At 38.5% G+C, this 12,582-nt stretch overlaps 1 protein-coding gene across 11 annotated transcripts in view; it reads left to right on the forward strand.

Annotated features, from left to right (window-relative positions):
- LOC139936758 (uncharacterized) overlaps positions 1-12,582 on the forward strand; it is a 204,797-nt gene that overhangs the window by 41,358 nt on the left and 150,857 nt on the right. For 10 of the 11 annotated variants that reach the window (XR_011786055.1, XR_011786053.1, XM_071931687.1 and 7 more), the window contains 15 exons: positions 413-688; positions 1,356-1,452; positions 1,973-2,178; positions 2,812-2,973; positions 3,617-3,772; positions 4,921-5,259; positions 5,715-5,861; positions 7,145-7,312; positions 8,112-8,246; positions 8,930-9,091; positions 9,671-9,897; positions 10,167-10,272; positions 10,534-10,854; positions 11,549-11,767; positions 12,424-12,564. Coding sequence is in view for 9 of the 11 variants with exons in the window: in XM_071931687.1 (XP_071787788.1) it covers positions 413-688; positions 1,356-1,452; positions 1,973-2,178; positions 2,812-2,973; positions 3,617-3,772; positions 4,921-5,259; positions 5,715-5,861; positions 7,145-7,312; positions 8,112-8,246; positions 8,930-9,091; positions 9,671-9,897; positions 10,167-10,272; positions 10,534-10,854; positions 11,549-11,767; positions 12,424-12,564 (2,862 nt within the window). In the remaining 2 variants the exon portion in view is untranslated. Of the gene's footprint in view, positions 1-412; positions 689-1,355; positions 1,453-1,972; positions 2,179-2,811; positions 2,974-3,616; positions 3,773-4,920; positions 5,260-5,714; positions 5,862-7,144; positions 7,313-8,111; positions 8,247-8,929; positions 9,092-9,201; positions 9,230-9,670; positions 9,898-10,166; positions 10,273-10,533; positions 10,855-11,548; positions 11,768-12,423; positions 12,565-12,582 lie in introns of those variants that run through there. The other variant, XM_071932373.1, reaches the window with a different exon arrangement.

A 12,582-nucleotide genomic window follows, 5' to 3' on the forward strand; every position in this document is an offset into this window, starting at 1 on the left:
ATGTGAATGTTGATGAAGTTATATGAATATTAATGAAATGTCACTTTCAATTTTTTTGAATACTTTTCCAAGGAATTGCTCAAGTTTTCTTGGTAGATTTTCGGTTCAGATGAAGAAGTTTAGTAGATACAAATGTACTATTATAAAATGGGAAAAAAACAAACAAGAGCCATTTCAATAAATTTATTAAGAAAATGTATGAATGGATGTGAGTTTTTGAAAATAATTTATTATTGGATTTAAATAGATTCAAATAAAGTGATATATTTAAATAATATTCTTCCAAGTATCTTTAAAATCTACCAACACCTCAAATCAAATGATAGGTCTCAAATGTTTGCTATGAAATATACAAATATTATTTTGCAGCTGTCTGAAAAAAAACCCATTTTAATTGTCCTTCTCATAACAGGAGCATTTCCGGAAGGCCACCCAGGTGCATAAGTCCTTCCTTGAACTAAGCCACACAGAGCTTGCAAAGGGCATCCCGCCAGAAATCCTGCAGAGTATGAAGGAGAGATTTGACAGGGTCTTAGTTGCGTCTCAGAACCGAGGGACTAAACTAGAGTACCTGGAAATCAAGTACAGACTGTTGGCGTTTATCGTCATGGCCGAGAAGAAGCTCCAGTCGTGGACGGTGAAATACGGCAACCAGGAGAGTGTGGAGTTACTGCTGTCTAATTACAAGGTGAGGAAAGAAAAGAGGAAGCTGTTCAAGATTAGAAATGATGTTGATGTTTTTTAATTTTTTTTAAAATGACTAGAGAGTGGCGTCAAATCTTGTTGAGCGTATTTATGTGTGATGATGCTAGTGTGCCTGATTGGGGAATGTTTTTTCCTGATGTACTTGGTAGATGAATGGTGCAGTTGCCTCTTCAATACTGAACCAATTATTTACTTCCAAATAAACATTGCTGATACCCATGCGGTAAATTTTCTTGTTCCAAATATCATATAACCAGGCTTTTGATTAGTTTTTTAAAGAACTTTCAGATGGTTGTTTATACTTGCATGTATTCTAGTTCTGCGAATGTCTTGAAAATTTAACCATACCTGGAAGCAACCTCAAGAAAATAATAAATATGGTGTTAAAGGTCTACTTGTGTTGATGTAACCATTAAATCAGAGATGGAGAAGTTCTTGGGTTTGATAAAACAAACAAAAACAAAACCCAAAACAATATTAATCTTTATTTCACCTTTTATATCATCCTAGATTTGCCTGTGATTTTTTTTTTTTCACAGAACCTGGGAAAGCTTAATACTCATCGGTGTAAGGGTAACAACAATATGTATTCCTTATCCCCCATGCAAATATATCATCTAATAAATCTTTATATGGACTCTCTGTTACAGATTTTTATAATCGATGATCAGTTCTTTGAGCAGTATGAAGAGACGTTGAAGCAGGTGGAGTTAACCACTGAGGCGTATCATAAGAGCATAACCAATGGTATGTGTCATCACTCCAAATAATGTTGACAAACTTTATGAATGAAATTGTTTACATTATAAACACCCCTGTGCTTACTGTACAATTTCTGTTTCATAGGGCTGCAAACCGTAAGCGCACGAAAAGGCATGCTAACCTTCTGGTGCTTACCGCACACAATGCAAATCCATGGTAAACACGCAATATGGCCGCCCGATTTTTCTTCTAACCTGTGAAATATGCTAAGGCTTAAGCAAATTTTTCTGCTACAGTAAGCATGCAAATTTGCTTACCGTTAAGCAGCGCTTAGAAGTTGGGCCCTGGTCGGCTGATCTGGGGTTCAACAATATAGGCTAGTGCATAAATTTGTGCCACAATGAACTAGATGCATGTAAAGACATTGCGCGTGCGTCACTTGCGGGAAGTAGTTCCCAAAATAGTGCCCTCTCTTGCCAAAAAGTAATATTTTCTCATTTAGTCTCACTTTCATAATGTCCAATTTATGCGTTGAAGTGTAACTGTTTACCTTTTATTTACTCAGAGAAAGAGCGAGATACTATGCGACGCTTCCTTCATGACATGAAACAGAAGCGTCGCAATCTTACCGTTGAGGTAACAAGCATCAGCACTATGCTAGAGAGTGTGATCGAACACTGGAAATGCTACGCTCAAAATGTCAGGCTGTTCCAACCCTGGCTTGAAGAAGCAGAGAAGGTGTTACACAGAGGAGACCAGGCTGCTAAGATGGTAAAGTGCTTTCTTATTAAGGTTATTTGGTCTTATGTTCAGCTGTCCCACCCTCGCCAACTACCAAACAAGATTTTACAAAGCACTAGCGAAGTTCCTTGAATTTTCCTGAAAAAAAGTTTCATGTCTTTAATGTCAAACACCCCAAAGTAAGACTTTGTATCGTGAAGCAATTTCCACTCAGGAGATGACACAATTCCATGACCTTTATGGCTGAGTAGGCCAAGGTCATACACTGCAGTTGGGTGTGGATACATTTGGACAAGCCACTTGTTGCTGCCTTCTCTGAAGGGTAAGATAAGTTTCAAAAGTATAATCAAAGTTTGAGGGTATTTTGGACAAATCTGACAGAAAAGCAAAATAAATCACTACACTAGCCAAGAACCAAATAGACAGAAAACAAAGAAGGATTTTCAGTTTTAGATTTTGGAGGTGTAACCCCTGAGAATTATTCCAGGGAGAAGTAACTCACACAATAAAGTAGGAACTGAAAACACAATCCACATAGTGCCTTTGAGGGATTTGAACCGGGGTCCTAGAGGTGGTAGGCGAGGACAGATACCACCACGCTAACCTAGCAGCAACTCACAAATTTCCTTCTTAATCTTGAGATGTTTGTTTTTATGTTGACAGGATTACTTCAGTGGTTTATCTCAGTGGCTGGACCGACACACCACGATGAATGAAGGCGGTAACTTCCTGATTGAGACATGTCAGGAGAGCGTCTCTCACAGCATCCAGCAGCAACTGCTCCTCATTAATAGAAGATGGAAAGAAACATTTGAACATGCTAAGGTCAGTCACCATGGGTGTTGCCATAACAATCTGAGCTCAGAATCGTAGAGCTGCGTTAGCATGAAAGTAGCTAAGCACAACAAAATTATACTAACCAGAATAGGGTTACCAGCTAAAATAGCAATTTACAACAACATTTTACATGTACAAAATGAAACTGGTATCCTGCTTAATTTTGCTTCTAAGTAATATTTTCTGCTTAAGCAGCTGTATGAAATTTGGCAGTGTGGAACTAAAAATAAAATAAACAAAGTTTTCTTTTATGAAACAAGTAGGTAATATTTCCCTCTTTTATTTTCAGATTGTTTTACTTTGTGTCATGATTTTTTTAATAAATATTCTGTCATAATGTTTTTGTTTCAAAGATTTGGTTTTATATCTGAATTTATTAAGCACACCAGTACAAAAACACAAACTTAAAAATGTACACAAATGAAACTTAAACAGTTTTTAAATCCAGTTTAAAATCATTTATAATATCTGTACAGCAAAATTTACAGATGAGAAATTTTTGTTTGTATATATTATGAAACTGAGCTTAAATGTAGAAAAATCAGTGTTTTGTACTATCAACAACAATTTTGACAGAAAACTTTGCACAAGTTTCAAGTGTACAATCTGAAAACCTTTGGTTCTCTTGTAGGTTTACATGAAATCCAACGAGACTGAGAAGCACCACAATGAGTTTACATCCAGAGTAGCTTCCCTTAATGCATGGCTGGATAAGGCAGAGGCTTGTGTGTTACAACCCGTAGAGTGTAGCTATGATGCCATGAGGGAACACGTACAACATCTGGATGTGAGTACATGGGAAAAACAAGAGGAAATGTGACAGTGGTCTCTTATGTTGAATTACTCATGGATTTTCTGCAAGGAATATTCACGTATTAATCAATGTGTACACCTAAGAACAATCAAGAAGAACTATCACTATATTTGTTGGGCTTCTGACAAAATTGAAGGTGGAGAATAGAAATAAAGATGTGGGGTGTCGTGTTCGAGCAGTCAAGCGCAGCAGAGTGTGGGTTCGAGTGTCCTTATAGGCACTGGACACATTTGGTAATTGTCATAAACCAGGGGTGGATTTCACAAAGGTAGTCCTAATTTAGGACTAGTCCTAGGCAATGCGAAGAGATAAGACCAGTCCTAAGTTAGGATGAGTAACTTAGGACCAGTCCTATCTCTTAGCATTGCCTAGGACTAGTCCTAAGTTAGGACTACCTTTGTGAAATTCACCCCTGTGTTCTCACTTTGTGTATTCCACTATATGCATAAAAAAACAAATCTGTGAAAAATTTGAGCTAAGTTGCAAAAAAAAAAAAAAGGAAAAAACCACCCCACACATGTTGCGTAAATTGTGTATTTTCAAATATTTTAGTGAGAAAGTACGTCTTTCTCAAAAACTACATTAATTCAGATGGGGTGGTTTCTCACAATGTTTTATACTGTCAAAAGCTCTCTGTTGCTCGTTACCAAGTTGTTTTTTGAAGCTGCTTCAGCAGAAATTTTGCATTAACATTTTCTGCTAAACAAGAACTAAGCAGGACATGCGTGTGATATGATATTTGGGCTGGTAATCTACTTCTAGTAAACAAAATCGCTTAGCTACTTTTTGTGCTGAAGTGGCTCTACAAAATTTGGCTCTGGGTTTTCTGCACTTACGGCTTAATAGGAAGAATCAAACTGTATAGAACTGTATAGGAACAATCAAACCGTGTAGTACTTTGTTTTCTCTTTTACTGCCTGCACTCCTTTTTATATCTTGATGTATCCCTCTTTTTACTGTTTTCTAATCCAGATGTATTTATATAATTAACTTTTTTAAGAGTTTTATCCTTTTCGCATAAATTATTGTAATTTTGTATTTTTATGTGAATTGCCAAATAAATAATAATAATAATAATAATAATAATAATAATAAGTATGATTTCAATATTTGATCATCAGGAATTCCGAAGCCAAGTACCAGGCCATGAGTTCAACTTCAAGCACCTCTCTCAGCTCGCGCAATCATTAGTCAAGACACGCTCCAAAGACGAGACAGCCGCCATGGTCAACATTCTCCGGACTCTCAAGGATCGTCTGACCCTAGTCAGGGACTCCATCCCCGCCCGGGCCAAGGCCATGAATGAGATGGTGCAAGCCTTGAGACGATATGAGGATGGGCTGGAGGAGCTGGAGGGATGGATTGAGACGTCGGAGAGGATGCTGAAGTCTTATGAAGAGGAGAAGATGCTAGCCGCTGCAGAGCCTGTGGAGATGGAGAACCGCCTCAAGAAACATAAGGTGAGAAATACTTTCTCTAGTTTTAATTCAGTTTAGTTTAGTTAGTTTTAGTTCAGTTATTACCTTTATTGCACAAACATCAAAATACAACGCGAGGCAAAAGGGAAACCCGGAACAGGTTCGCAGGCCCACTAAATGGAGACCCTTTATCACACATTAGAATCAATCAATCAATCAAACAAACAAACAAACAAACAAACAAACAAACAAACAGACAGAGACAACAGGAAAATGCATTCTCCAGTTTTATCTTGAATCAGGGGTAGAAACACAGGAATTACCTTAGTTGAACTACACCTTTTTTAGTTCACATAGATGGCTTACAGAAACTTACAGAAGTTCATCTACCATGGTTATTTAACATTTTTAAAACATATTTCAAATTAGTAGTTAACTATTGAGAATATGTAGTTGAGACTCATTGGCTAACATTTCTATGTATGGATTTGTTTAAGACCCATTTTTCCAAAGTGCCCCACTACGCACAGCAGCTGGAGGAGAAGACTAGCATTATCAGGTTCATCATCACTTTAAACAATGAGAAGTATACAGAGACTTCTGCACTGGAGACTACAACAGCAAACATCCAGCTACGCTATAGGGTAAGACAAATCACTTCAATCTGTGTATAGACCCCTTGCTAGTACATCACAATATACTACGTTCTGCCGATGGCCTGCCATTTTGGAGGTCAGTTTGCATGTAGAGACATTAAAGGCACTGGACACTATTGGTAATTACTCAAAATAATTATTAGCATAAAACCTTACTTGGTAACGAGTAATGGGGAGAGGTTGATAGTATAAAACATTATGAGAAACGGCTCCCTCTGAAGTGACGTAGTTTTCGAGAAAGAAGTAATTTTCCACGAGTTTGATTTTGAGACCTCAAATTTAGAATTTGAGGTCTCGAAATCAACCATCTAAACGCACATAACGTCGTGTGACAAGGGTGTTTTTTCTTTCATTATTATCTCGCAAGTTCGATTACCGATTGAGCTCAAATTTTCACAGGTTAGTTGTTTTATGCATATGTTGAGATACACCAAGTGAGAAGACTGGTCTTTGACAATTACCAATAGTGTCCAATGCCTTTAAGGCACATGCATGTTGCCTTAATTCCGACATCAGTCGGAAACTTGACTTCCAAAATGGCACAACAAAATTTGTTGTGGTGATTCCTTTGGCCCAATTTCATGGCTCTGCTTACATTGTACCTCTGAATTCTGAGCTTGCGATCACCAGTCTATGCTTACAGCACTGAATTAGCTGTGTAAGCAAAGAGTGTCCAGTAATATGGAGTATGCACTCACACAAGCAAAAATTCCCTGCTAACCTTTCAAATATGCTTGATGGTAAGCGCTGCATTCTCTGCTTCCATAAGTGCTGCTTCTTTACTTATGGTAGGCAGAGCTATGAAATTTGGTCGAGGTGATATGGGCCAATGGCGATCAACATACAAGTACAAGAAATCACATAATCAAACATTGTGTCTTGCATAATCACCAACATTTTAAAGAATGTTTAAAGTTATTTGAAGAGTGTTCATTTGTTTAAAATGTCTCTTCAATTCCAATCGTTTTTCTTATTGAGAATCCTCTTCACTTGAATGATTTATAATGATTGGATCTGCAGCCAATTTCATGAAACGCTAGGATTAATCCTAACTCGAGTTAGGACGAGTAACCCTTCCTAATTTAGGATGGGTTCAATTCGTCCTACGTATTTGGATACGGAACTGAACCCATCCTAAGTCCTAATCCTAAGTTAGAAAGAGTTTGGTGAAATCGACGGCTGGACAGTTATTTACCCTGCACTGTTGTTAGGAATACTGAGCATTTTTTTAGTTGTATTTTAACTTTCTTTGATGCTCCATTATCATTCAGACTACGGTCAGTTTAGCTTGTGACTGGGAGGAGAGACTCTCTGGACAGAGGAATGAATGGCAGGGCTTTGAGCAGAGGGAAGCCGAGCTTGATGATTGGCTACAACAGGCAAACAAACAGCTGCAAGAACACAAAGGGCCAATCAGCAAACAGTTGGAGAGCCACAAGGTAAATATGATTACTATTGACTTGGTGAAAGTGGAATTTTAAAGATTAAAAGAATACTGCATTGGTTGCACTTTCACTTTGTCCAATTTCATAGAGCTGCTTAAGCAAAAAATTTTGCATAAGCAAAAAAATCCTTGCTTAGTAAAATCAGATTACCGGCCAAGACTCGGCTCAATTGCTACGTGAACAACAGCTACATGTAAATACCAATCACAAGCAATGTATATGGCATGACATTTTGGCCAGTAACATGTGTAAAATAAGCAAGTTATTTTCATGCTTAAGCAGATGTTTTGCTTAAGCAGCTCTATGAAATTGGCCCCAGTTTGATGATACAAGCTTGTCACTTCATCTGTTCATAAGGGGGAGGTCTGGTTGGCGTACTGGTTATCTTTCCTCGCCTTCGACCTCTTGGACCCTGCTTCAAATCTCTTCGGGATTGGGTTTTTAGTCCCTACTTGATTGCGTAGGGGTTTTCCTAGAAACATTGGCTAAGGTTTTACCTCCCACATCTATCTAAAACTGGAACTTCCTTCCTTGTCTGCTCCCCATTGGGTTAGTGGCTTGTATAATGATTAACTTCAACTTTCTGAGATACTAAAAGAATTTCTGATAAAGAGAACTTAAACTAATTCTATAGGTAATGGCTGGTATATGTATACTTGTTTATATATTATTGATTTTAGTCGCTTTGAACTTATTTGCCAATATACCTGATCTTGAATTGATCACTGTGTACTTGTATAATGGGTTTATTCTGTATGGCTTTGTCTGACGCATCTATATCCCTCATACGTAGGTGTGGTTTGAGTCTGGGCAGCCCGATGCTCTGACTAGATTCCTATCAACCACTCAAGATCTGCTTCATTCACTACCACCAGAAGAGAGACAACTTCTAGAGAAAAGAGTCAGAACACTGCAGGATAAATACCAGGTAGGGGATTTACTGTTATTAAAGGAACAAGTTTGCCTTGGATCGGACGAGTCGGTCTATAAAAAGCGCTTGTTACCGTTTGTTATGAAATGCAAGTGGTTAGAAAGATGTTTTAAAAGTAGAATACAATGATCTACGCATATTTGCCTCAAAATTGCACGGTTTTCCCTTTACTTTGCGAACTACATTGTTGTAACACGTTCGGCCATTTATCGGAGTCAAAAATTTGACTCCCATAAATGGCCGAACGTGTTAGTCGACGAGGTAAAAGGAAAACCGTACAATTTTGAAGTATGTTTGTGTGGATCATTGTATTCTACTTTTACAAAATTTTTCTACCTATATGCATTTTATAACAAACGGTTACAAACGCTTTTCAAAGACCAACTCAACCGATCCAAAGCATTGTGTTCCTTTAAAGACACAAGAAAACAACCAGTTAGTTTTGGCTCAAAGGTGTCCTTCTATCCAATGGTTCATTCCAAAAACCAATGATATACCATTTTTTATTTGAAGTTACACTTAGCGATCCTTTGACCTATTTTCATCTGAAGGAATAGTGGTTATTGTCAGAATCAGCTAGTATATCAAAATTATAAAAAGTACTTAGTGGGGAGGGCAAAGCCCAGTACTGAACGTCTGTAACATAACGCTAACATTCCAATGTCTTTTGTTCTGCCTAGGCTGTGATGCAGGTTGTTCCGCTGAAGTCTGCACAGCTACAATTCCATCAAGCCAAGGCCAATCTGGACCAGATACTCAGCGATGTTGAGATTGAGCTAGCAGATGAACACCAAGCTCTGAAAGATGGCACGCCGTGTCAAGATGTCATGGGCAAACATCAGGTGAGTGGTCTACATTGTTTAATGACATAAGATGGCACGCCGTGTCAAGATGTCATGGGCAAACATCAGGTGAGTGGTCTACATTGTTTAATGACATAAGATGGCACGCCGTGTCAAGATGTCATGGGCAAACATCAGGTGAGTGGTCTACATTGTTTAATGACATTTTGCATCAATTCAATGTGACGTCTGTACATCAAAAAGACACTTTACTTTCAAAAGGTGTCATGGCCGAATGGTATAGAGCATCAGACTCAGTTTCTGGTGTTTAACTCATCGGAGTGTGGGTTCAAATCCCGGTCATGACTACCATGATCGCTTCTCTTCACCCAGGGATGTAAATTGGTACCTGTGAGGGTAGAGGTTGATATTGTGTTTGAAAAAACTTTGGAGCACCACGGCAGCCTGGGCTGGATACTCCCTGGGAGCTGAGAAAGATTAAACGAATGATATTGGCCGAATCACCAGGGCACTAATTTAAAGCACATTGATCTGGTTATTAAAAAGTGCGCTGTAAGGAACTACTTATTTCGATTAAATGCAAAATAATTTTTATGGGTGTGAATATTTTTGTTACAGAACTTCTTCCCCAAGCAGCAACCCTTAGAGTCAAGTTCCAAATGCCTCCAAGCTATGGAGGACATTAAGAAGCAGCTGATGACCCTTGACCCTAAGTATGACCCTTCACCTTTGACCCACACAATACAACAGGGTCAGGAGAGACACACAAAGCTCCATCAGCAGGTGCTGGAGTTATCCAAAATACTTCAGGATTTGCCCGAGAAATGGAAAGAATTCAATGACAGGTAAAGATTAAAAAAAAAAAAAAAAATCTCTAAATATTCAATTTAAACAAGGTTTTTACTCAAAGATTTAGCAAATAAAACTTGTATAAGTCACAGTTTGTTTGGGACTGAATCGATGTGGTTACATGTTGCTGTGGAAAGAAATAAACTAGCCAGCCGGACCACTTGGAAATTTTGTTGACTGGTCCTTTCACGTTTTAATGGGCAAATGAAACACTATTGAGGGAAACTTACTTTAAATGCTGTATTTCTTTCATCTCAACTTGTAGATTTGAAGCTTTGCGCCAGTGGGTGTCTGACATCCATGAGGTTATGATGTCAATCCGTACCACCAAGAATCATGAGGACTTTAAGAAACTCTGTGCACAGTTTGAGGTAATCAGTCGTTTAGATCACAGGCCTGGAATTTCATTATTGAGAGGGTTTAACAGTTGGTGAAATCTTGCTTTTCCATTTACTTTACTTCTCCGTCTTCACCTTGTGGAATAGAATAGGAATAGTACAGAATTCACCGTATTCTCTACCAATGCACTAGTTTGCATCAAGTATTTGTATACCATGATCAATCTCCGGGATTGTTAGAATTGCCCGTTGACAGTAAACCAAATAACAACCATCTGACATCTCTACCCCCAGTTCCTGTCTGACATGGCCGACGATACCCACGATGAGTTCGCAAGGCTCAACACAACACTGAAATCCCTCTCCGCGGACTGCCCTCCCCAACAAAAGCTGACAACAGAGCGTCAGCTGGCCGGCCTTCTCCGCAACCACAAGACTATCCTGGAGACCCTGCTTCAGTTCCCTGTGGAGAAGGTCGCTCTGACGATGATGTTCTCTTATACGGAGAGGGTGGGGGAGATGATGCAGTGGGTGAAGGAGATGAGAGAGAGGATGAGAGAGCCGGTGGAGTGGAGGAATCTAGTGTCTGTTGGGACGAGCCTCAACCAACAATTGGTGTGTACTCGTCTTATCTAATTTAAAATATGATATAATCTTCAAGTAGTAAAATTTAATTTTTCACATTATTTTTTACACACCAAACTAATGTCAACACTATGTCAGGAAGAGCCTCAACCAACAAGTGGTATGCACTAATCTTAGCTTAAATAATGATATAATTCCCTTAATGTAGTGAAATGTTTCAAATGGTTTTGCACTAGCCAAACTGGGCCCTATTTCATGGCTCTGCATACCGACGAATTCCGCGCTTACGTTTCTTCATTTTCCGCTTACTGTGCAAGCACCAAATTTCTACGCTAGCTATTTAAGCTAAGAATGCCTAATAACATAAAGTACGCACACACACAAGCAATATTCCTAGAATAAGTACGCTTGATGAAAGCATGGAATTCCCTGCTTCTGTAAGCGCTGTTTCTTTGCTACTGTAAGTAGAGCCATAAAATTGGGCCATGATGTCAACACTAGACTTTGTTGATACTCATCATGCAATTCCTCAAACCCTATAAACACTGAACTTGTTATCAAACTAGTTCATTCATGAGAAAGCTATAGGAAAGGTTCACTTAACGCATTGCAGCAAACATATTTTTGATAAGCAATAGATTAGTGCAGACAATGACAATTGCTAAAGTAGGTAACAGGAAAACAAATTCAACAACTTGAGCTTATGGTTACTTAAAATACACAGGCAAGAGATTTGAAAATGCAGCAACGGGATGTTGAGGTGCACGAGTTGATTCACAACTGTCGTGAGTTGCAGCAGCAGCAGCAGCAGCAGCAGCAGGCACATCAGGCACATCAGCCACCAATCACAATGTCCGATGTCATGGGCCATGAAGCTACTGAGCTGGATAGGTCGTGGAAAGATGTCAAGAGTAAAAGTTCACACAGAGTCTACGACCTCAAGGTGATTTAGTCCTTAATTATGATGTGATCTCTTCTGCAATAAATTCACATTTATTTCCGCGAACACATTTCCACAAACTAAAGAGGTTAAAGAGGTAGTTCTCAATATACACTATTTTTTATGGGCAAGAAGGGTTTTAGCGATGAGCTGCGTCAAGCGTTCAAATTTTTCTAGAGAGCATAGTGTAAAATAAACAGTGTAGCCTAGACACCCAAGTTGTTTACCGACCGATCTTGGAAGGTATTTGAGAAAACTTTGTGTGCACTTATTTACGCATATCGCATAGTTGAGCTTTTAAAAAAATGATTGCCTCTCAAGATTGCCTCTCAAGATGACACTCTGCGAAGTCAAGAGGGAACTATCCAAAAATAGGCTGCAAAATCATACATATGAATCAGTTGGTATCGACACTTTTGGCTTTGTTTTATCAAATTAATCCAAAAGTACTGATATTACAAAGCAGTAATTTTTGCAAACATTTTGAAAGAAAAACTAGTGAATAATATATATGAGCTTTTTTTGATATCACAACTTGCCTTGTCGTGTGGGCTTTAGTCATATGATTTATGAGTTCATAAGTTTAACTTGACTTTCTCTTTTAAATAAAAAAAAAACAGCCAAAGTAATTTGTAAATTTAAAACATTTTTATGATTAGGAGTATCTGAAGTGGTTGGAGACCTATGAGAATGACAAAGGAAAAGTAGAGACATTCCTGAGGAAGGCTGATGCTGAGCTTCTCGAATCATCACCTCTGACTGGTCTGAAGCCAATACAGAAGAAACTTACTGCACTTAAGGTATACACATACAATACA

Source organism: Asterias amurensis, chromosome 1, assembly GCF_032118995.1.
Source record: "Asterias amurensis chromosome 1, ASM3211899v1".
In the NCBI taxonomy this organism is placed as follows: domain Eukaryota; kingdom Metazoa; phylum Echinodermata; class Asteroidea; order Forcipulatida; family Asteriidae; genus Asterias; species Asterias amurensis.